Source organism: Pan troglodytes, chromosome 8 (assembly GCF_028858775.2).
Source record: "Pan troglodytes isolate AG18354 chromosome 8, NHGRI_mPanTro3-v2.0_pri, whole genome shotgun sequence".
Taxonomy (NCBI): domain Eukaryota; kingdom Metazoa; phylum Chordata; class Mammalia; order Primates; family Hominidae; genus Pan; species Pan troglodytes.
In genome coordinates, this window is record NC_072406.2 from 115,862,468 (window position 1) to 115,884,201 (window position 21,734).

Genomic DNA, 21,734 nt, shown 5'->3' on the forward strand with positions numbered 1-21,734 from the left:
CTAAAATAAAAACCTTAGCAATCTCCTTGGCCCAAAACTTCACCCCATCTTGGAAGGGAGAGGAGAGAGAGTGTTCTGATCTATATCTGATGAGGGCGTGTGGTTGGGACCTGAGCATCCTCCTGGTTGGGCTAGTGATGAGGAGAGAGGGCTGTTACTCACGACTCCCTCCCACAGAATACCAGAAACAGGCAGGCAGCTCAGGTGTATGTAAGGATGTGAGGCCAAGAAACCAGCCTTCACCAAGTTACCCCTGTAAATCCTTGTCTCCCCATGCACCTCTACTTTGAGTCAGAAATGGATTAATTGCAGGCTTAGTTGTTTGTATTATGTGAATGAACTGAACGTAACCAAGCACCAAGAGAGCCCTAAAGACACAGTAGACCTCCTGTAGAAGGGCTCTGATGGACCTTAAAACATTGCTTCTCCAACTTTATGGTGCATACAAATCACCTGTGGATGTTAAAATGCAGACGGTGACTTACAGATCTTGGGGGAGGCCAAGTGTCTGCATTTCCAACAAGCTCCCAGATGATGGCCACACTGCTGATCTGAGGACCACATTTTGAACAGCAATCCTTAAAACACACAAGGCTGTGGGACCGCACTCCTGAGAAGAGACCTCACTCTTGGAAGGGATTCTAGGAGGCTGCATTCGAACCATCCCAGAGACAGCTCACAATTTTGTTAGGGACCTGATACTAAAAATTACCAAATCACAATCGTGTGCTGAGGGCTTACTTTGTGCTTTTCAGATGACATTTCATTTGATGCTCTCAATAACCCTGGAAGGGATTTCAGAGATGGGGATTATGATGGAGCTTCAGAATTAAACTGATTAAAACTGGCCCAGAGTCACACAACTATGAAGAGGCTGAGTTGGGATTTCTTTTAATTTTTATTTTTTGAAACAGAGTCTCACTATGTTGCCCAGACTGGTCTCGAACTCTTGAGCTCGAGCAATCCTCCTGCCTCTGCCCCCGAGTAGCTGGGACTACAGATGTGAGACAGCATGCTGAGCCTGCTGAGTTGGGATTTGAACCCCAGGTTTGTCTGGCTGTTAAGTCCTCCAGTGTGGAAGTACAATAGCTACCCATCTCAGCCACGGAAAACAGCAGAGTTTTGGTTCAGGCAAGTAGCACTAAGTAGAAAGCCTGGGAATGAACCAGATCTGCAGGAGCCCAAAGTCATTGCTCAGAACCACCCCCTACTCCCTGAGAAGTTCTTCCTGTCCCTGGAAGTTCTCTCTGAGATCCACCCAAATGTGTCCTCACTAAGGCGAAATCTGGCTTCTCCTGTTTGGGCCTGGGGAGAAACATAAACCTAGCCCCTTTCCTTCATACGAGCTTCGATCTTGACAGCTGAAGCCTGCAGGGGTGTCGCCAGGCCACCCTGTCCCTGACAGGTAGAGAAAGGCGAGGCTGCCAGCCAACCCCCACCCTCCACATTTGCCTCCTCCCTTCCCTTTTGAAGGTACATTCAGATGAACGGGCTCCATCTTCAGGCCATGCCAGTCCCCTGGGGCCAACTGTGGTCTGAAGGCTGGGCGGCCTGGCATCCTGGGGCCTCCTCAGTGGACATCAGTCCTGGGAACTGTGGAGGTGAAGGGGGAGGAGGTATTTTCAGCGCCCAGAATGATGGATCTGCTGGGTGCCAGGCAGCCCTGGATGAATGATACATCAGTTCACACAGGTGATGCCTAGAGCCAGCTCAGTCCCTGCCAGAGAAGAGCTCTGGCTTGGGGCTTTGTCCTTGGGCCTGGGTCCAGTTGGAGTGACCCAGGAGGGCAGTGTGGGGGATTAGGCCAGGGACACTGTGGGAATTTATCTCTTCCAGTGCCCCTCACCTCCTAAGAAGTTGTTGGGGGCCGGAGCTCCTTCTCAATGCGCCTCAGTGTTCCCCTCCACCACCACCACCCCCTGCTGCCACTCCCGACCCCTCAGTGAAACCTGGACCCAGAAACCAGAGTGCCCAGTGCCCAGAGGCTCCTGGGGAGGGAGGCTGCCCACCACAAAGCACCTTTCATATGCTCCAAAGGCTTCGGCCACCTCAGGGAGGAGGGAGGAAGTCCTTTCCCTTCACCCCCACGGATGCAGCCCACAGGCAGGAGTGGGGAGTGGTGGTGAAGTGAAACACTCCTTCTGTCATCTTGGCCAGGGCTGCCCAGACAGAGCTATGGGCAGTCATCCTCGACCCCACCCCACCACCTCCAATCCATCAGCATGGCCTCTTGGCTGTCCTTCTAGGACAGACCTCAGTCTACTTCCCTCCACCCAGGGCCCAGCCTAGGCCAAGTCACCTTTGCCCTCTCACCTGCCTCTCCAGGACCCCAGCTGGTCTCCTCTGCTCCATGCAAGCTCCCACCAGCCCCTTCTCCAGACTCCACACAGGCCTTTGAGGCCTAGCACCTTCTTCTGTCTCTAGCCTCAGCTGCCCACTTGCCCTCTCACCTCTATCAACCCTGGTCTCAGTAACCATCCAGTCTGCCATCTATGCTGGAGTATGAGTTGGCTGGAAGAACCAACCCTGGGGACACCAGGGTATAACTGTACTCTCTCAGCATGGAGGGAAAGGATCCAACCTTGTAAAAGGACATTTAGGCATCAGGTAAGGAAAGGATGTATTTCCAGGGGGAGGGATTGGAGGGTAAAGGACAGGAGTGTCACCGAGCCCTGAAATCATGCCTGTCACTTTCTGGTGACTTTGCCAACAAGCAAGGTGATCCCTGATTGCTCAAACTTAACTTCTTCAATTTTGTGCCATGGTGATTAGCATGGGGTGCACTAGAATCCAGGACTCTGGAGACCCAGGCCCGGGTGCATTTTCTGCGTCTTAGATGACACAGACTGACTGAGACCATGAAAAGAGACAGGCTTTTCGGCCCAGATCAGAAAGTTCCTGGGGAAGATACCTAGGATACAATCCATCCAGGACGGAGGGTTGGGGGTAGGTGTTCAGGAGCTGATTCCCTTCTAGAATGATTGGGAAGGCACATACCAAGTTGTAACAAGGTGGCCTGGCTCTTTTCCTGGTCTTGGAATGTGGGGATGTCACGGGGGAAGGGCTTGGGAGACTGATCTACATTTCAAAAGTAAAAAAGCCCCTTGTATGGCTGACCCCTGCAAAGCTTGTTACTCCCCGCAAGACCTGGAGGGTCTGCAGCTCAGAGTCTGGAAGGTAGTGACAGTGACACTGCCATGTGATCAGAGGCCGGATCCCCACCTTTCATCCCAGATCAGCCATCTGGGTCATCTGCTCTTTAGAAACAAGCTCCTTGCTGCTTCGCAAGTTACCACAGGCCGGGAAAGAACTGCAGGAAGTGAGGCTGTGCCTGGGCTGCGGCCTGGGCTGCGGTGGGAAGAGCTGACTCAGCACAGAGTGGGGAGGGCAAAGGAAATCCCACATCTGTGTCCTGCGGCAAAGCCACCACGAGCACAGACAGGCTTGCAGCACCAGTCCTCTCCCGTTGCACGCCACACAGCGCTTTCCATGCATTAACTGCTTGCGATGTCACCAAACCATGATCAACCCATTTGACAGATGATGCTACAGAGCCTGGAGTCCGTGTGACTGGGCCAGATGGCACAGCTCACAAACACACAGGTGGAGCCGCTCTGGAGTGTCTTGGCTCCACAAGTCCTGTCTGCCCAGCTGTCTCTGGGTGACTCAGCACTCCTCACTGTTCCACACACTTCTTACTGTTCTTCAAACATATACCGGTGGTCCGACTAAGGTTACTGTTCTTGCTGTCCCCCCAAGCCTGGCACCCCTGGGCCCTGATGATCCAAACCTACTCAGTGGAGATGTCACCTCTGCAAAGAAGCCCTTTGTGACCATCTAATTGCAGATGTCTTGAGCTGTAGCACCTGCCACATGACCCGGTTATTTTTCCTTCTGGCACTCATCACTCTTGGAAACTGCTCATCTATTTGTCTTCTTTCTGACTCCCACACTGGAAGGTAAACTTCCTGAGAACCACAACCAGGCCTACTTTGTTCTCAGTCATATCACCAGTGACCACAGCTGGCACACAGTATGTGTTCAATAAATATCTGTGATAGAAAGGAATGAATGTAGCTATTCCACGCTGTGTTCAGAGTCAGCTGCTGACAGCAGGCCCTGAAAACTGCCCGTCCAGATTACAGAGTAGGAGACTGATTTTTGGGGATGGGAAGCAGTAATTACAGCAAGAGAAGACAAAATACCTCCAGTGGAGGTTGGAGGAAAGCTGCGTTTAAGATGGCACACGGTGCCTCTCAGGCCTATAATCTTGTTGACCTTTTTAAACCCCAGAATTACCAACAGACCCTATTTTTCCTTCTCCATCACATAGTTTGGCTTTTCCTGACATCCCAGGTCACCTGTGGGACCCAGAAACTTCTCAACCTCTCTCCCTTGGGGGTTGCAGTCTGGTGAAATCTCTGAGCCACGACCTCCCTCATAGCATCCAGGGCCCTTCAGGAAGGGCTTTCTCAGCTGGTGCCTGGTGGAGACACACACAGACACCTATAGCCCAGGGAGGGGGCCACGGACCAGCTCTAGTTAAAGACATCCCTTCCCCCTGCTTCCTTCTATGCTGGAACAAATACCGGATCTTCTGCACAGGGCTCTGGGGGCTGGGAGAGGAAGGCCCCGGAGAACAGGCTTGCAATTCACCCAGCACCCTCTGCACTGTGGCTCCAAACTGCCTCTTCATTACAGGGCTGTTACGTAAACTGGCGAGTCAGTACAAAAGAAGCAAGCATGCCTGCTGACTAAAAATATACCTCTAAGCTCATAAGGTCACAAGGCTGTCTGCAGGCTGGCAACGCCTACCTTGATTATGGTTATAGATTCACTTTTCTCCCTAAGCAATCTCACTTCTCCAGGACTCATCAACCTGAGGATATGGATAGCGATGCATGGGACTAACTCAGCTATTAGGATGAAGGGCTTTCTGGAAGCCCAGAGGCCCAGTGCCAGCCAGCACAGAGACACAGATGGCTTGCTAGTGGGAGGGGACCTCGCACAGCCTTTGCAGAGGGAGTGCAGCTCTTTTTGCCCCACTGCCTGGCTTCTGAAGTCCCTCGATCCCTGGCCGCAGTTGTTTGCTTTTTACATCAGCAGCTACACACTCTACTTCATGTCGTAATGGCCATTTCCTCTCAGGGAGTCTCCTCAGGCCAGCAAACTCGGGATACACAGGAAATCTACTCCAATCCCAGGATGGGCAACAGGAGATGGATTTTCCACAATCATCTTCTAAAACAAGGCAGAAAATTCCAAGTAAACAGTAGGCTGCCCTGAGAGGCTGGTGACCCCACCACGCTTGGCCCAATGTCCTAAGGAAATTGATTTCTGTCCACCCCTCCAAAAAGCAAGAGACCTCAGAAAGCGCTAAGGCACACTTCTGAGCCAATTCTCCCTGGGCCTCCTGCTGTTGTACATGTCTTGTAAACAAGGCACTAACTGCTTTTTGTTTTGGATGATCTTTTCAAAGGTGCTTGCATAGCAAACAGCCTTAGAAGACAGAGGTAGTGCCTTGCTCTGGGGCATACGGCAGGTTTGCAAATAGTCTTGGACTAAGGATAGTGTCCATCTTGGGAGCAAAAGGGCAGGTTTGCTTACCATCCATTATGAAAAGATGCAGGCTCCCCTCCTATAAAGTAACTCACTGCATATGCAGGCATTCATCTGAGCCCGTCTTGTCACACCTACGGAACTTGGAGGAACAGGAGAAGTCCCAAAGTATAAAAATATATGTAAACCAGGTCAGGTGCAGTGGCTCACACCTGTAATCCCAACACTTTGGGAAGCCAAGGCAGGTGGATCACTTGAGTCCAGGAGTTTGAGACCAGCCTAAGCAACATGATAAAACCCCATCTCTACAAAAAAATACAAAAATTAGCCAGGCATGGTGGCACGCAACTGTAGTCTCAGCTACTTGGGAGGCTGAGGCAGGAGGACAGATTGAGCCTCTGAAGTGGAGGCTGCAGTGAGCTGTGACTGTACTATTGTACTCCAGCCTGGGCAACAGAGCGAGACCCTGTCTCAAAAAGATATATATATGTATTTAAAATATATACATGTATATAAAATATAAAATATACAATACAATATATGTATATAAAATAAATATGTATATGTAACGAGGGAAAGATGAACACTTTTTTTTTTAATCAAAAGAGAGCTGGAGTAAAAATATGTTTTTTGTTTGTTTGTTTTAGAGATAGGGTCTTGCTATGTTGCCCAGGCTGGTCTCAAACTCTTATCCTCAAGTGATCTTCCCATTTCAGCCTACTGAGTTGCTGGGAATACAGGTATGAGCCACTGTGCCCAGCCAAGAATACTTAAAAGAATATATTTTTTAAAAGTTCCTTGCTTTGCAACAGGATTTATTATATGCCTCTTTTGAATAGAATAATACTTTGGACACCTAAAAGATCATGTGATTTGTTCCAAAGAGCTGAATTTGCACAGGTTTCTGGAATATGCCTTTTTGTTGAGGATGGGAATGCTGAGAGGTTGGGCCTGGGAGTGCAGTTTCTCAGGGACTATTATCAAACCACTGCCTCCTTCCTAAAGACCAGCTGACATGCTTGTTTAACAGCACTCTCCACCTCCATAAAATAAAAATCAATTACTCAGGTCTGTGGTCTAGTTAGTTGAGTTGTGCCAATATTAATTTCCTGGTTTTGATAACATACTGCGGTTACATAAGATGTTACCATTGAGGGGAAGTGATGTGATGGTGGAAAGTGATTTGACCTCTCCTTAAAATGGGAATAATGCCAGCTACCCTGCAGTACAGTGGTGGAATTGGAGGGGGGAATGTAGAGTGCGTAGTATTTTTGCAACCTCTTGTGAGTCTCTAATTATTTCAAAATAAAAAGTTTAAAAAAATGCTGTTAGGAAACCAAATAGCCAAACTTGTTAGATCATAATTAAAGGAAGATAGCACTCTGAAAGCCTTGGGACTATCTTATTTGTAATCATTAAAATAATAAGTTAAGTGGTTTAATTGCAAGAAAAATATCAATTACTCTGTGCTGGTGAGTAATTACCTCGGCCACTCAATGGAGTGAGAGAACCCTTACAGGTCACCTGAGTCCCCGTGAGGTTCCAGCCACCTGCCGCCCACACAGGGCACTCCTGAAACATGAGATAGCAATGACAGCCCGAGGGAGGGGCTGGACCTCCCAGTGGTCTGTCTCAGGCAGAACTTCTCAGATCCCTAACCTGGGAGGTGTGCAGGCAAGAAGGGAGGGACAAAGACAGAGTCTAGCTGAGGCTGTTGTGGCAATTCCTTCTTGCCCAAGGAAAGACATACGGCCCCATAGGAAGAATCACGGCTCTGCCGCTGTATGGCTAAGTGATGGTGGACAGTGATTTGACTTCTCTCTAAAATGGGGATAAAGCCACCTGCAGTGAGACTGGAGGGAAGGTATGCAGAGTGGCTAGGATAAGGCTAGGCACACACTAGGAGCAATCAACACGTCTTTTTTTTTTTTTTTTGGATACAGAGTCTCGCTCTGTCACCCAGGCTGGAGTGCAGTGGCACAATCTTGCTCACTGTGACCTCTGCCTCCCAGGTTCAAGTGATTCTCCCACCTCAGTCTCCCAAGGAGCTGGGACTACAGGCATGTGCCACTATGCCTGGCTAACTTTTTGGTTGTATTTTTAGCAGAGATGGGGGTTTCACCACATTGTCCGGGCTGGTCTGGAACTCCTGGCCTCAAGTGATCCACCCATCTCAGCCTCCCAAAGTGCTGGCATTGCGGGTGTGAGCCACTGCGCCCAACATGTCTTCACAAAGCACCCCCCATCCAGCCTCATGATAGAAACATGACAGAGGCGGATAAGGGCCTTGTCTCAAAGGAAGGCTGCAAAGGCCAGCAAAAGAGATGGGTGTGTCTCCCTCAGTCTCACATAATACAGGGTTTGGAGGCATAGGCCTGGGGGGGCTCCCTTTCCTTCCCTCTACCCCTTGCCCCCACCACCACTCTTCAGGGTGTCTGGGCTCTGGAGTAACTCTCTGCCCCTTCCTGACCATGAAACGTCTGGGTTTTCTTTCCCAGGATGCCTTGCTGGAGAACTGCCAGTCCCACGTGGGTCCACAGCTTCTCATTGCCCTTCCAAGGCTCTGCAGACTTCATAAAGGCTGGTGGTCCCAGACACAGTGGATTTTCACTTCCAGGGTCCAGAAAGCAGGTTCTAGCCCTGATGAAAACAATTCGGGGGCTCTCTTACGGGCAGTTCCCCTACAAAATTTTCTATAGGATTTGATGGATATGCCAATGTCAGCCCCCTGGGTCAGCAGTGTACTGGCTCCCCACTCTACCACCTTGTTGGCCCTACTCACAGACCCCCAATCCTTACCCCCAACCTCAGCACCACTGCACAACACTCCCTCTGTCCCCCAAGAGCCAATGGGCCCTGTCTGGGTCAGCTTCTCCAGGGATGGAGCTTCTGCCTTTGACCACAGGAGCCCCAGGCACTCACCACTTTTCAAATCTACAGGCTGACCCTGAACTGACCATTACACCACCCAGACATATCACAAGCCTGTGTCCTAGGTCCCAAGACTTACGGCCCATGTGTGAGATTTTCTGCCAGGATTTGACTGGCAGATGGGCAAGCATGTAACCAAGCCATGGTTTCCCTTCGTCTCTAATTTCTCTGTCAGCTCCACCAGCCAGTAAAATTTCTATGAGCCCTCAGCCATCAGCCTGCAGCCACATGGGCCAAAGCAAATCAGCTGGCCTAACACTCCAAGCACATCCCGCAGACTCCACAATTGGGCAGCAGAAATGCTCAGCACATCCCAGCATCTCTGGAGCTAAAATTGAGACCCTTCTGGAAATAATAGGTGCTCTCTGCTTCCACCCCTTGGGATTTCCTTGCTCTGAAATTTCAGGTGAGGCAAAGGGCTGGCAAGGCTATTCTCAAGGCTGGCTGCTAACCCTCCCTGGGGTTGAAAGACTGTTAAGTTCTCTGGAGTTCTGCTGAGTCACTGCTGCTGGGGGTGAGCCTGGGGGAATCAGCAGGGTCCCTTCAGACACCCTCCCTAGAGGCAGGGAAGCAGAAGCAGAGCCTTGAGCTGGTGTTAGTGTGTATAGCAGATGCTGTCCTGAGCCCCTGTACCAGCTGCGGCTCCTCCCCTCAGTGCTGTGAGTGTGGGCTACTGCTAGGGGCTTCCAGCTGCCCCCTTCTTCAGATGCATGCCCCCGGCCATCAGAACCATCATGCCCATGCTCCACACCCTTTGGAAGAAGAGGCAGCCCACAGACAATGGATGACTGATGTCGGGGGGGCTATAAAAGCTGTCCCCTAAGATGGAACAGTTTTGTGGTGCCATTCACCCTCCAGAGCTCCCCGTGGGATCAGGCGGAGGCTAGACTTAGCTGAACACACATCTCTGCCTCACTTCCTCTTCTGCCCCATCCTGTTTCCTTCCCTGCCACAGGAAGTTCACGTGAGAGCATACCCTCAAAAGCCACTAGCAGGCGAATCCTCGTCTCAGGCTCTGCATTTAACGAACTTGACCTAAGACAGGCAATGTTCATCACTGCCCTTCTCTGACACCCTCTCCTCCTGGAAGCCCTGTGCATCAGGGCGGTGGGGGTGGATGGGGAATCCTCACACCCACTCAACTTGCCCTGGCCAGGTTCTGATTGTGTTGCGTTATTTTTCCTCCATCTTTTTCCTTCATGTCTGAGCTAAGGAGTGAGCAGAGCATAACAGGGTTAAGGTAGTTTCTAGTGAGCAGGAGGAAGGCCAGGGACAGGGCTTGGGAACCCCGGGGTAGGATTCCAAATGGCCAGCAATGTGTGTTTTGAAGTCCTGGAGAGTGAGTGAGTTGAAGAGGAGTCTAAGAGGGAACCCTGCTGGAGCAAGGCAAGAAAAGAAGCCAAACCAGGAAAAAGAAGGGCACAGGGTGGGGGCGAGTCAACCTCACTCCTCCTGACAACATCACCCGCTATGCACAGGTCACATTTGCACGGGAGCTGGAAGGTGTCTCCATGCTTGACTTTTCCCAGTAGGTGACGGTGGTGTGGGGGCAGGTGACCTTCTTGATTAACAGCTGCCACTTATTATTTACTGTAAGACAGACTTTGTGCAAAGTGTTTTGCGTAAATTCTTTTAATCCTCACTGCAATCCTGTAAGTGGAAACTGAAGTTCAGAGAGGTCCTCAGTGCTGTGGCAGCTATTGTGTTCTCGGCACCTGAGCAGCTGATGTGAAAGGGAGCCCTGGCCCAGGAGTCAGGAATGACAGCTCTGGTGTGGGCTGTGCTTCCTGGCTGTGTAGTCTTGTGCAAGTCTATTAGCCTCCCTTGGCCTCAGCTTCCTAGTCAGTAAAATGGGGATGATCACCTTGTTGGGAGGATCAAATCAGATTATATATGTAAATTGTGGTGTAAAATGCTAGGCATGTATGGAACATTAGTAATAATAAGGACTAACATTTATTTGGCCCCTACTAGGAGCTGCCGTAGTTGTAAGCACCTGAGATACACTCATTTATTTTATGCTTGAAACAGCCCCACGAAGTACATTCTATCATTATCCCCATTTTCCAGATGAGGAAACTGAAGCACAGAGAAGTTAATGCAACTTCTCTGTATTGGTAATCAGCAGAGCCAGGGTTTCCAGGGTGAACCCGGGCAGTTTGACTCCTGAGACAAGGGGCTGAGGTAGCGGCAGTACACAAGGCTTTGCCCTGTGTTCCACCCTCCAAGCCTACCCATCCTGTGGGGGCCAGCTCCAGGCCCCCCTTGTTCAGGAGGTCTCTGCTGACTTCCTCAGCTCACAATGAGGTCACTGTTCTCTGAGCTCCCTCTCCAGTCACCCTCAAATTGCACAGTGGTACAGTCACATCCTGCCTTAAATGGTCCTGGGATGACGGAGCAGGTCTCTCCACTAGCCTGAGCGTTCCGTAGATGAGGAAAACAAATTCAGATCTCCCTTTAATTCACCAGGCCACCCAGCCCCATCAGCTCTGACAGGCTGAGCCCTGGTAAACAGCTGCTGATGGAATGGTGATGGGGCGCTCTTTCTCTGGAGTGCTAGCTGAGGAAGAAGTGGGAGAAGCCCATTCTTCTGGAGCAAACAGGCGACCTTCATGCCCCAAGGCCAGCCTAACACGCTGTGGCCTCAGGTTGCCTCTAGGACGCTTGTGCCCACAGCATCCCAGCTGGGCTACCAAACCCTGGCACTGAGCTTCCAGACTGTACTGGAGCACCATCTAAGGTTGTCACCAACCTGGATGCTGGACATTCCATTCAAGACCCAGTGCAAAGCCAAGCAAGGAATGCAAGTCACCCCATGTGAACTCCTGGGCCAGGAATGAAGGAGCAATGCTATGCCCCTGTGCGGGGAGGCCAGGGGCCGAGAGTCCCTACACCCTCACTGACTAGTTCCAGTCTTGCCCAAACTGTGGAATTTAGAAGTTCTTCCTTGTTGCTAAACTAATTATCTCTAGCTATAGCATAGGACTCTGAGGACAGGCGGTCATAGGGACTCACATCTTTCGCTGCTTTTGAGGATGGAGGAATGCAGGAGAAACACCTCTCAGAGAGGAGCCGCTCTCTGAGGGAGGTGCCCCTACATCTGTTTTCAAGTCAGCAAGTAGGCACTGGCTGTGGGCTGGCAGTGTGCCAGGGGTTAGCAAGGTGCAGGCCCTGCTTCTTGCCAAGGTCTGACTGATCACTGTGGTCCTGATCTGTGCAGGTCCAGGGCCAGTCTGAGCCCGGGGGGAAGCCCACTGTGAAGGGAGCTCTTCTGGGGAACGGTAGGGGTTCTGGAGAGCCAAGAGACAGCATCGCTTATCTGGTGCAGGGCAGAGCCAGACGTGGACCAGGAGGCCCGAGTTTATTCCTCAGCTCCGCCACTTTTACGGGCAGTTCTTTAACCTGTCTAAACCCCAATTTCTTCACCCATTGGAGGAGATTATAGTACACACCTCGGTATAGAGATGTGCATATGATAACAAATAAAAAAGCACTCCACGGCTATAAATCTCTATACACACTTAAGACATCATCAAAATAACAGGTTATGATACACCTGAGAAGTTTTCCTCTAAATTACATAATGTAATTGATTGCCTTAAACACACTCCAAAATGGTGTAAGCCTCCTCTTCCATATAAGGTGACGTGAGGACTGGAGGAGATCAGATCAGGGAGTGTGCTCAATTTAAGGTTATCCGTGATTAGAATGGGAGTCAGTACAAACATCTCAGCCTGCAGCTCTTCATCCATTCACAGAACTTGGTCTCTCTGTGCTTTTTGTGAAAAGGAAACCAAAGTCCAGGAGCCTGAGAAACTCCTCAGAAGCTACAGGCCAGGAGCCAGCAGAGACGGTCTTGTAATGGTGAGAGAAGCCACTTGGAGGACAGTGGACTTCACAGTCTGGAGCTTCCAAATCCCCTGGGGGAATTGTTCATATGCAGATTCCTGGGCATGCCCCGCCCAGAATCTGCTTCTTAGTACTCTTCTGGGCCTAAGGGAAGGACTGGTCCTTCCCGGGTATCCCCCATCCCTGGGTGGAGCCACGCAATGCTTACCTGGGAGGAAGGGGATGATCCTTTGCTTGGGGTCCTTCTGGCCACCTTCAATGGGAAACTTATCCAAAAGCTGCATCTGAGAAGCCAGACAGACAGAGGGACAGGATTCAGAAGACCAGAACATTCCTCATCATCCCCTCCCCACTCACTCCACTGCTCCAGGGCCCCAGTGTCCTCACACGGATGAGTGACGCCTGAGATCCCTCATTTCACAGATGATTAACAAACCACATGGGGCATAAGAGGGAGGAGGCCAAAGCTCTCTCTGCATCAAAGAGGGCATCTGATCAATCTCAGTGAGCGGGTAGGAGTGCAGGGGAAGGTGTCAGGAGATGACCCCGAGCAAGGCTGGGGTAGGGACCAGAGGCTTTCAGGCCAGGCTGCCTGTAGGGTTTCCAGAGGCTCCTTTGGGCCTAGTTTCTTTCCTACTTCGTCTGTGGGGTGAATCCTTCAGCCACTGGCCATCCCGAACCCTCTTGGGCCAGGATGGGGGAAGGCCCCACCTGATACTTTAGACAGACCACCCACCTTCCAGAACCGTGCTGTGGAAACAGAACCAGCTGTTATTTTAACTGCAAAACCAAATCCATCCCATTGCCCCCGCTGCCGGAAGACCATTCCTCCACTTCCTACCTTCCCACCCTGAGGTCGCTGCTGTTTTTCCAAGGATGGACCCACTGGAAGAGTTTCCAGGGTTCTGGAGGAACAACTGTTTTTTTTTTTTTTTTTCTCGCTATTCTGGACTGAAATTCTATGTAAACTGGAAAAACACACAGGAGACAGGATGGATGAGGCCAGGGCCCCTTTGTGTGTGGCTGATTTCCTTTCTGAGGCATAGGCAGGAGGGGAGTCATGATCTAGTCCTGCTGCCCCAGCTGTGTGATCTCAGGCAAGGAATGGAGCCTCTCAAGGTTGGGCCTCAGGCCCCTCCTTGGTAGAATAAGAAGGATCAGTCACATGATCTTTGAAGTCCAATCAGTCTTTCAAATATATATTGAGCATCCACTTTACAGCACTGGGCACTAAGGAAAGGGCAGTAAAGAAAATAGACAAAGTTCTTGCGCTCAGGGAGTTTACACTCCAGTGGAGGGAGACAAACAGCAAACAAATAAGAATGTCATGTGCCAGGGAAGATCAGATCAGTGCTGCGGAGGAAAATCAAGTAGGATATGGTACTGGAACAGTACAGGAGTTGTCATTTTATATAGGGCGGCAAAGAAGGCCTGACCCCGAGCTAGCAATTCTACAGAGACCTGCAGGGGGGCGAGGAAGCAAGCTACGCTGGAGAGGGAGAACGTTTCAGGCAGGGAAGCAGGACGTGCAAAAAGAGCCTGGCAAGGCTGATGTGGCTGGAGTGGAGTGAGCCAGGATGAGAGGGACAGGCAATGAGATCTGAGTGGCAGGATGGGCCAGAGCACAGAGGGCCTGGTGAGGCTGTGGTGAAGACTCAGGGCTTATCGTGATGGAAGGGGAAGTCCTGGAGGGTTCTGTGCAGAGACAGACGATCTGCTTCACACTTAGAAAAGACGGCTCTAGCTACGGCGTAGGGAATGGACCGCAGGGTGGAAGCAGGGAGACCAGTTAGGATCCTACTGAAGGCGACTTGGACCAAGGTGTTAGCACTGGAGGTGGTGAAAAGCGGTTTGTCTTAGTCTGTTTAATGTTGCTATAAAGGAAGACCCAAGGCTGGGTAATTTATCAAGAAAAGAATCTTATTTAGCTTGGCTCACAATCTACTAGGCATGTGGTGAAGCCTCAGGCTGCTTCCACTCACGGCATGGAAGGGGAGTGGGCATGTGCAGAGATCACAGGGCGAGACAGGAAGCAGAGGGCAAGGGGGAGGCGCCAGGCTCTTTTTAACAACTGGCTCTCACTCATTACTATGAGAACAGGACCAACTATTCATGAGGGATCAGCCCCCATGACCCAAACACCGCCCATTAGGCCCACCTCCGACACCAGGTATCAAATTTCAACATAAGACTTGGGGGGAACAAATATCCAAGCTATAGCATGGTTCTAGGCTAGACTGTGTGTGTGTGTGTGTGTGTTTGTGTGCGCGCGTGCGCACGCATTTATTTCCATCCATCCATCCATTTGTCCACCCATCCAGCTCCAACACACAATTTTAGGATTGTCTCTTGCATAATCATTACCCAATATACCCAGGTTATTTAGATCCCACATAATGAAGGGCAGGTCACCGGTGATTACATTCAAAACAAGACAAAGACTGCAGCATGATTAACTTTCACTTCCCTGAATACAGATGGATATTTAACAAAAGCTGGCTCATGAATTTTTCTTTTTCTTTCTTCTTCTTCTTCTTTTTTTTTTTTTTTTTTTTTTTTGAGACAGAGTCTGTCTCTGTCACCTAGGCTGGAGTGCAGTGGCACGATCTCAGCTCACTGCAACCTCCGCCTCCCAGGATCAAGCGATTCTCATAGCTGAGATTACAGGTGTGTGCCACCACGCCTGGCTAACATTTGTATTTTTAGTACAGATGGGGTTTCACCATGTTGGCCAGGCTGGTCTCGAACTCCTGGCCTCAAGTGATCCGCCTGCCTCAGGCTCCCAAAGTGCCGGGATTACCGGTGTGAGCCACGGCGCCTGGCCACGTGAGTTCTCAATGTTTTAAGTCAAACTCTCAAACATTAATAATTGCCTGCTATGTGTAAAAACAGCAACTGGGCCATAACACTCTAAACAGGATTTTTTTTCTTTCCTACACCTTAATGCTCAGCAAAGGATTTTAAAAATTAATACATTTTCAAATAAATTCTATACAGATTAGGACTCCTATTTTCTCCTTTTCCCATTTTCCTCACCCATATTCTGTTTTTGTAGATTTCATTTCTATATTACACTATGACATAAGGAATTCATGTTCGCTAAGGGAAAAAACTAGAAGTTATAGCAGTGGGTGGTCAAAAAGAAACTAAGAATCACTCATAATCTCTCTCCCTGACATTAATATTTTGGGATATCTATCTTTGCTAGGCATTCTTCCATCCATGTAAATAAAATGAACCCATCAATACTTTTACACTATATAATGAACATTTTTCCATGTCAATGAATACTTTCATATCAATGTTCTTTTTTCTTAAGAGACCAGGTCTCACTCTGTTGCCCAGGCTGGAGTACAGTGTGCAATCACAGCTTGCTGCAGCCTCAAACTCCTGGGCTCAAGTGATCCTCCCACTTCAGCCTCTGGTGTAATTAGGACCAGGTGTGTGCCACAATGCCTAGCTAGTTTAAAAACTTTTTTTGTAGAGATGGGATCTCACTGTGAGGCTAGTCTCAAGATCCTGGCTTCAAGCGATCCTCCTACCTTGGCCTCCCAAAGCACTGACATTACAGGTGTGAGCCACTGTGCCCAGGACACGTCAGCATTCTCAATCAGGACACAGAATTTCAATGTCTGGATATTGCCAGCTACAAGTGCCACACAGAATGAACTCTTACTTGGTTTGCTCTGGAGTCTGAGCTCAGAGATTTGCTTTCGTTGAAAGCTGACCTGTGGGCAGAAAAGGTGTCCCTGGCAGCTGGTTAGCTGTGCTTCCGTTTTCCGTGGCCAGTGGTCCATGGGGGTGGGGGATGACTGACAGGGGGAGCAGCTCCGGGGCTCTGCTGGCTTATCCTGGTGGTGGGATATTGCTGCCATAGTGTATTTACCCACTCCCCTACTGTTGGATATTTAGGTTGTTTCTGACTTCTCACTACTATATATAGCACTGTCGTGAATCCCCTTGTTCACATGTCTACGCACACTTCCTTAATAACAATGCATTTCTTTTTACTTTTTATCTTGTTGTATTCTATGCATATTTATAAGTACCTTAAATCTTTTCCATAAGAAGAATGAGAATTCATAAATGGATAACTAACATGTTATTGGGGCCTCTGAGAAATTACTCCATAGGTTTCTGATGAAGAGGTACAGAGATGTCTGAGGAGAGAGGTGGGCCCAGCAACACGCACCCAGGTATGGAACGCTTTGTCCTTATCTCAACCACCTGTCTCCTGAAACAAGGTGACCCGCTATTCCACCACAAGTGGTGAGACCTCACCCAAGGTGCTATATCTCTCTGGGGCTTAAGGGAGTTAGGCTACAAAAACTTGACATTTTTTCCCCAGCTCTGACGTGCATATGTTCTCCGACTCCTCCATCTCTTTCAGACCTAAGAGTCTGAGATTCTCACAGTGCAGAGGGAATGTGATGCTGTGGGGAGTGGGCAGGGGCAGGCAGGACTCATGCATTCATTCCTTTCCCCCAAGAACCGTTACTGTATGCCTTCTCCATGTCAGGCTCTGCCTTAGGTGCTAGAAATAAGTTAAACTGTAGCCTTATGGCCAGGCGCAGTAGCTCACGCCTATAATCCCAGCACTTTGGGAGGACAAGGCAGGAGGACTGCTTGAGGCTAGGAGTTCACAGACCAGCCTGTGAAACCCCATCTCTACTAAAAAAAAAGTACAAAAATTAGGTGGGCATGGTGGTGCACATCTGTAGTCCCAGCTGAGGCAGGAGAATCGCTTGAACCTCGGAGGCGGAAGCTGCTGTGAGCCAAGATTGTGCCACTGCACTCCAGCCTGGGCGACAGAGCGAGACTCCGTCAAAACAACACACACACACACACACACACACAGACACACACACACCCTGCAGCCTTCACATCAAGGAGCCAGGCTTCACAACCTTCAACATGCATCTGCAGCTCTTGGCAAGTTCTGATTCAGCAGGTCTGGGCAGGACCTCAGGTGCTGAGCCCAGCCACACCTGTCACCTAATCCCACCACCAGGATAAACCAGCAGAGCCCCGGAGCTGCTCTCCGTCAGTCATCCCCCACCCCCATGGACCACTGGCCGCGGAAAACGGAAGCACAGCTAACCAGCTGCCAGGGACACCTTTTCTGCCCACAGGTCAGCTTTCAACGAAAGCAAATCTCTGGGCTCAGACTCCAGAGCAAACCAAGTAAGAGTTCATTCTGTGTGGCGCTTGTACTTGCAAAGCTGCACAGTTCAGCATCTTGGCCCTCAATACGTCAGAGCGGCGGGCGGTGAGAGACAGTTCAAATGTCACCCCTCCTAGAGGGCCAGGCAGGCTGCCAAGCGGGCTCTGTAACCTGGTCAGTACCCAATTTGCAGGGCTAGTTTCCACAGATAAAACAATCGGGGCTGAGCGAGGCTGTCTCCTGAACCTGCTGCCCCGCCCTCTGGGAGGAAGAAGGCTGGGCGCGGGGGCGGTGAGGCAGGAAGGCCCCGCCCAGCAGAGCGTTCTCCCGGACCACCTTTGCAGGCAGGAAGCAGATTCTCCTGTCACTCCAGCACGGGCCTGACTCAGGCTGGAGGAAAAGCAGGGCCCATCGCCAGGGTCCTGGCTGGAGTGAGAGGCATTTGGCTAATGGAGCCCCTCGCAACCACATCAGAACCTCGCAGTGTGTGGAGGCGGCCAGGCTGTTTATCTAAAGGGTGGATCGTGTGAGAGATAGGGGACAGCTGGGCTCCACGCGCTGGCTCCAGCCAGAGAAAGCTGATTCGGCAGCTCTCCCAGGGCAGGGCTCCGCAGCAATCCACGCAGGGGAGAGGGGAGGACGGGCGAGCCCAGCTGGGGCACATCTGTAACCCAAGAGGCCGGCTCCTCGCCCCTCCCAGAGGGTGGAGCTCCCAGAGACTCAAGCTTTCAGGCCCCAATCCTCAAACCTTCATCCTTGTGCCCTTTCTATCTAGCTCAAGAAAAAAGGGTGCATTACTACAAAAAGCTGGTGGCTTTCCTGACCCAGAAATTCCCCTTAAAAAGAGACAAGGACAGCCGGGCGCGGTGGCTCACGCCTGTAATCCCGGCACTTTGGAAGGCTGAGGCGGGCGGATCACCTGAGGTCAGGGGTTCGAGACCAACCTGACCACATGGTGAAACCCTATCTCTACTGAAAATACAAAAATTAGCTGGGCGTAGTGGCGGGCGCCTATAATCGCAGCTACTCAGGAGGCTGAGGCAGGAGAATCGCTTGAGCCTGGCAGGCGGGGGTTGCAGTGAGCTGAGATCTCACCATTGCACTCCAGCCTGTGTGTCAAGAGTGAAACTCTGTCTCAAAAAAAAAAAAAAAAAGAGAAAAAAAGAGACAAGGCCACCCAGTCTCTGTGGGGACCATGCAAGATTGCGGGAAACCTCAGAATTCATTTGTTCATTCTACTTAGCTGAGGACTAAGCAGTCCCCTGTGTTACATGCAGGGGACACATCAGCGAGCATCACAGAAGAAGAGAGAGACAATAATGATAAGTGTGGTTTTTCTTCTCTTTTCTTTCTTTCTTTTTTTTTTTTTTTTGAGACGGAGTCTCGCTCTGTTGCCCAGGCTGCAGTGCAGTGGTGCAATCTCGGCTCACTGCAACCCCCTCCTCCCAGGTTCAAGCGATTCTTCTGCCTCAGCCTCTTGAGTAGCTGGGATTACAGGTGTGTGCCACCATGCCCGGCTAATATTTTGTATTTTTAGTAGAGATGGGGTTTCACCATGTTGGTCAGGCTGGTCTTGAATTCCTGAGCTCAAGTGATCTGCCTGCCTCAGCCTCCCAAAGTGCTGGGATTACAGGTGTGAGCTACTGTGCCCAGCCTTCTTTTCTTTCTTTGAGACAGGGTCGAGCTTTTGTTTCCTAGGCTGGAGTGCAGTGGCACAATCCCAGCTCACTGCAGCCTTGACTTTCTGGGCTCAAGTGATCCTCCCACTTCAGCCTCCTGAGTAGCTGGGATTACAGGTGTGCACCACCCAGTTAATTGTCTTTTTTTCTTGTAGAGACAGGGTCTCACTATGTTGCCCTGGCTGATCTTGAACTCCTGGCCTCAAGTGGTCCTCCTGTCCTGGCCTCCCAAAGTGCTGGGATTACAGGCATGAACCATCATGCCTAGCCATTTTCTTTATATTTATTCTCTTTGGGAGTTCACAGGGCTTCTTGAATCTGAAAGTTGACAATTTTCACAATATTTAGAAAATTTGTGGCCATTTTTTAAAAAGATTTGTTTCTACTCCATTATAATTTTCTTCTATTTCTGGGACTATTGTTACATGTAAGTCAGAAGACTGCATATTGTACTACATGTTTCTGGGACTGTGTGTGTGTTTCTTCATTCTGTTTTCTCTGTTATACGGATTGGATCATTTCTAATGATCTATATTCAAGTTAAGTGATCCTTCTGCCATTTCCATACTAGTGGTTAAGCTCATCCAGTGAAATTTTCATTTCAATTATGGCACTTTTAAGTTTCAAAATTTCTATTTGACTCTTTTTTATAGTTTCCATTTCTCTACTATCTGCTTAATCATTAAATCCATATTTTCCTTTAGTTATTTAACTGTTTGAAAGTCTTTCAACATCTGGGCCATCTCTGTGTTAGTTTCTAGTACTTTTTTACACCTATGGGTCATATTTTCTTATTTCTTTGACCACTTAGTAATGTTTCATTTTATACTTGTCATTGTGGCTAATATGCTGTAGAGACTCTGGATTCTGTTATTTTTCTCTGAAAAGTGTTGATTTTTGTTCTAGTAGCCAATTCAAGTAATGGTTAATCACCTTAAACTTACGTAGGCAGAGTTTTATGCTTTCTTAGGGGGGATCTATGGAAAGTCCTAGGTATTTTCCAAGTACCTCTAACTTGATGTGACTCAACCTCCAAATTCTGTCTCCTCTGTGGATATTGTTAGGACTTATTCTTGGGTTTGATTAGGGTGAGTTTACAGTAGGCCTTACTTTAGGGTCTTACTTAGGTCCTTGCTGCTAAAGTGCAGCCCTTCCGGTGTCCCAGCTGGACGCCTGGGGTGTTATGCAGATTTGATCATTTCTAATGATCTATATTCAAGTTAAGTGACTCTTCTGCCATTTCCATACTAGTGGCCCCCCAGATAGGCCTGAAGGAACAGCCAGGGAGAGAGAGAGAGGAGAGAGAGAGGATCTGTCCACCCTGGCAAGGAGTTGGGATGCTTTTAGCTGGGACATGGCTCATGCCACGCTGAGGAAGCACGGTGCTAGAACACACCCCAACTTTGACAGGGAGCCCATTCCAGGTTCTAAAGTTCCTTAACAAGTCAAAGAAGTCTTCTTTGACCATTTTCTGGAAAACATGCAAGCCTTCACTACTTCAAGTCCCTTCCCAACCAGGCCTTTACCACATCAGCAGGTTTCAGGAGTGTCAGTCATGGTCTGTGATCCGAGTGGGAGCTGGGACACCCACATGGGTACAAGGGACTTAACTAGCAGCATTAAGTGGGTGTCGACCTGCTGAGTGGTATGAAAAGCCAGGCGATGGGAGTTTAGGAAAGGACAAGATCAGTGTGGCTGGAGTGAGCAAAAGGATGTCTCAGAAGAGACATCAGAGCCAGGCCTTGAATAGAGAGCTGGGAAATGGGAGGAAGGCCTTCCAGGGGGAGGAATGGCAGGGACTTATGCTCGGCAGTGGGCCTGTCAGGACTGCTACAGGAAGCAGTGGGATGGGAGTGATTTGCCTTGCTCACGGATTCCATGAAATGCTGCCGTATGTCAGAGAAAGTGCTGGGATCCAGGGTGGAGGCTCCTGATCACTTATTCCAGTGACTTGAGGATGACCACACAGCTGGCACAAGGGCTGGATGAGGGCAGATGCCTGATGTGCCACTCTCAGGGGTAATTAGGGTGCCCTAAAGCATCACCAGCAGTGTGACGAGATGGAGAAGTCATTTTCAGAACCCAGCTCAAGGACGGCACTACATGTGGCTGGAGTCTCTGGGATGGGGACTGACAGGTGGGAGGTCTCAGATGCCTGCTCGATAATAACACACACTCACTAAGCTGCTGTCTACAGCATCTGGGTTGGGGAAAGCAGAGCCATTTCCATCCCTGGGCTCTAGGGGAGCATCTGTTTCCTCGCCTTTTTTAGCTTCAAGAGGCCACCTATATTATCTGGCTCATGGCCCCTTTCTCTGTCTTCAAATCATAAGTGTATAGCCGGACACCGTGGCTCATGCCTGTAATTCCAGCACTCTGGGAGGCCAAGGCAGGAGGATTGCTTAAGCCCAGGAGTTTCAGACCAGCCTGGGCAACATGTTGAGACTCCACCTCTACAGAATATATAGATTTAAAAATTAGCTGGGTGTGGTGCTGTGCACCTGTGGTCTCAGCTACTTGGGACACTGGGGAGGGAGGATTAATTGAGCCCA

General features: G+C 49.9%; 1 protein-coding gene across 5 annotated transcripts in view; it reads right to left on the minus strand.

Annotated features, from left to right (window-relative positions):
- SH3PXD2A (SH3 and PX domains 2A) overlaps positions 1–21,734 on the minus strand; it is a 266,664-nt gene that overhangs the window by 165,382 nt on the left and 79,548 nt on the right. For all 5 annotated transcript variants that reach the window (XM_063782079.1, XM_016919277.4, XM_016919275.4 and 2 more), the window contains exon 3: positions 12,548–12,623. In XM_063782079.1, the coding sequence (XP_063638149.1) occupies positions 12,548–12,623 (76 nt within the window). The remainder of the gene's footprint in view (positions 1–12,547; positions 12,624–21,734) is intronic.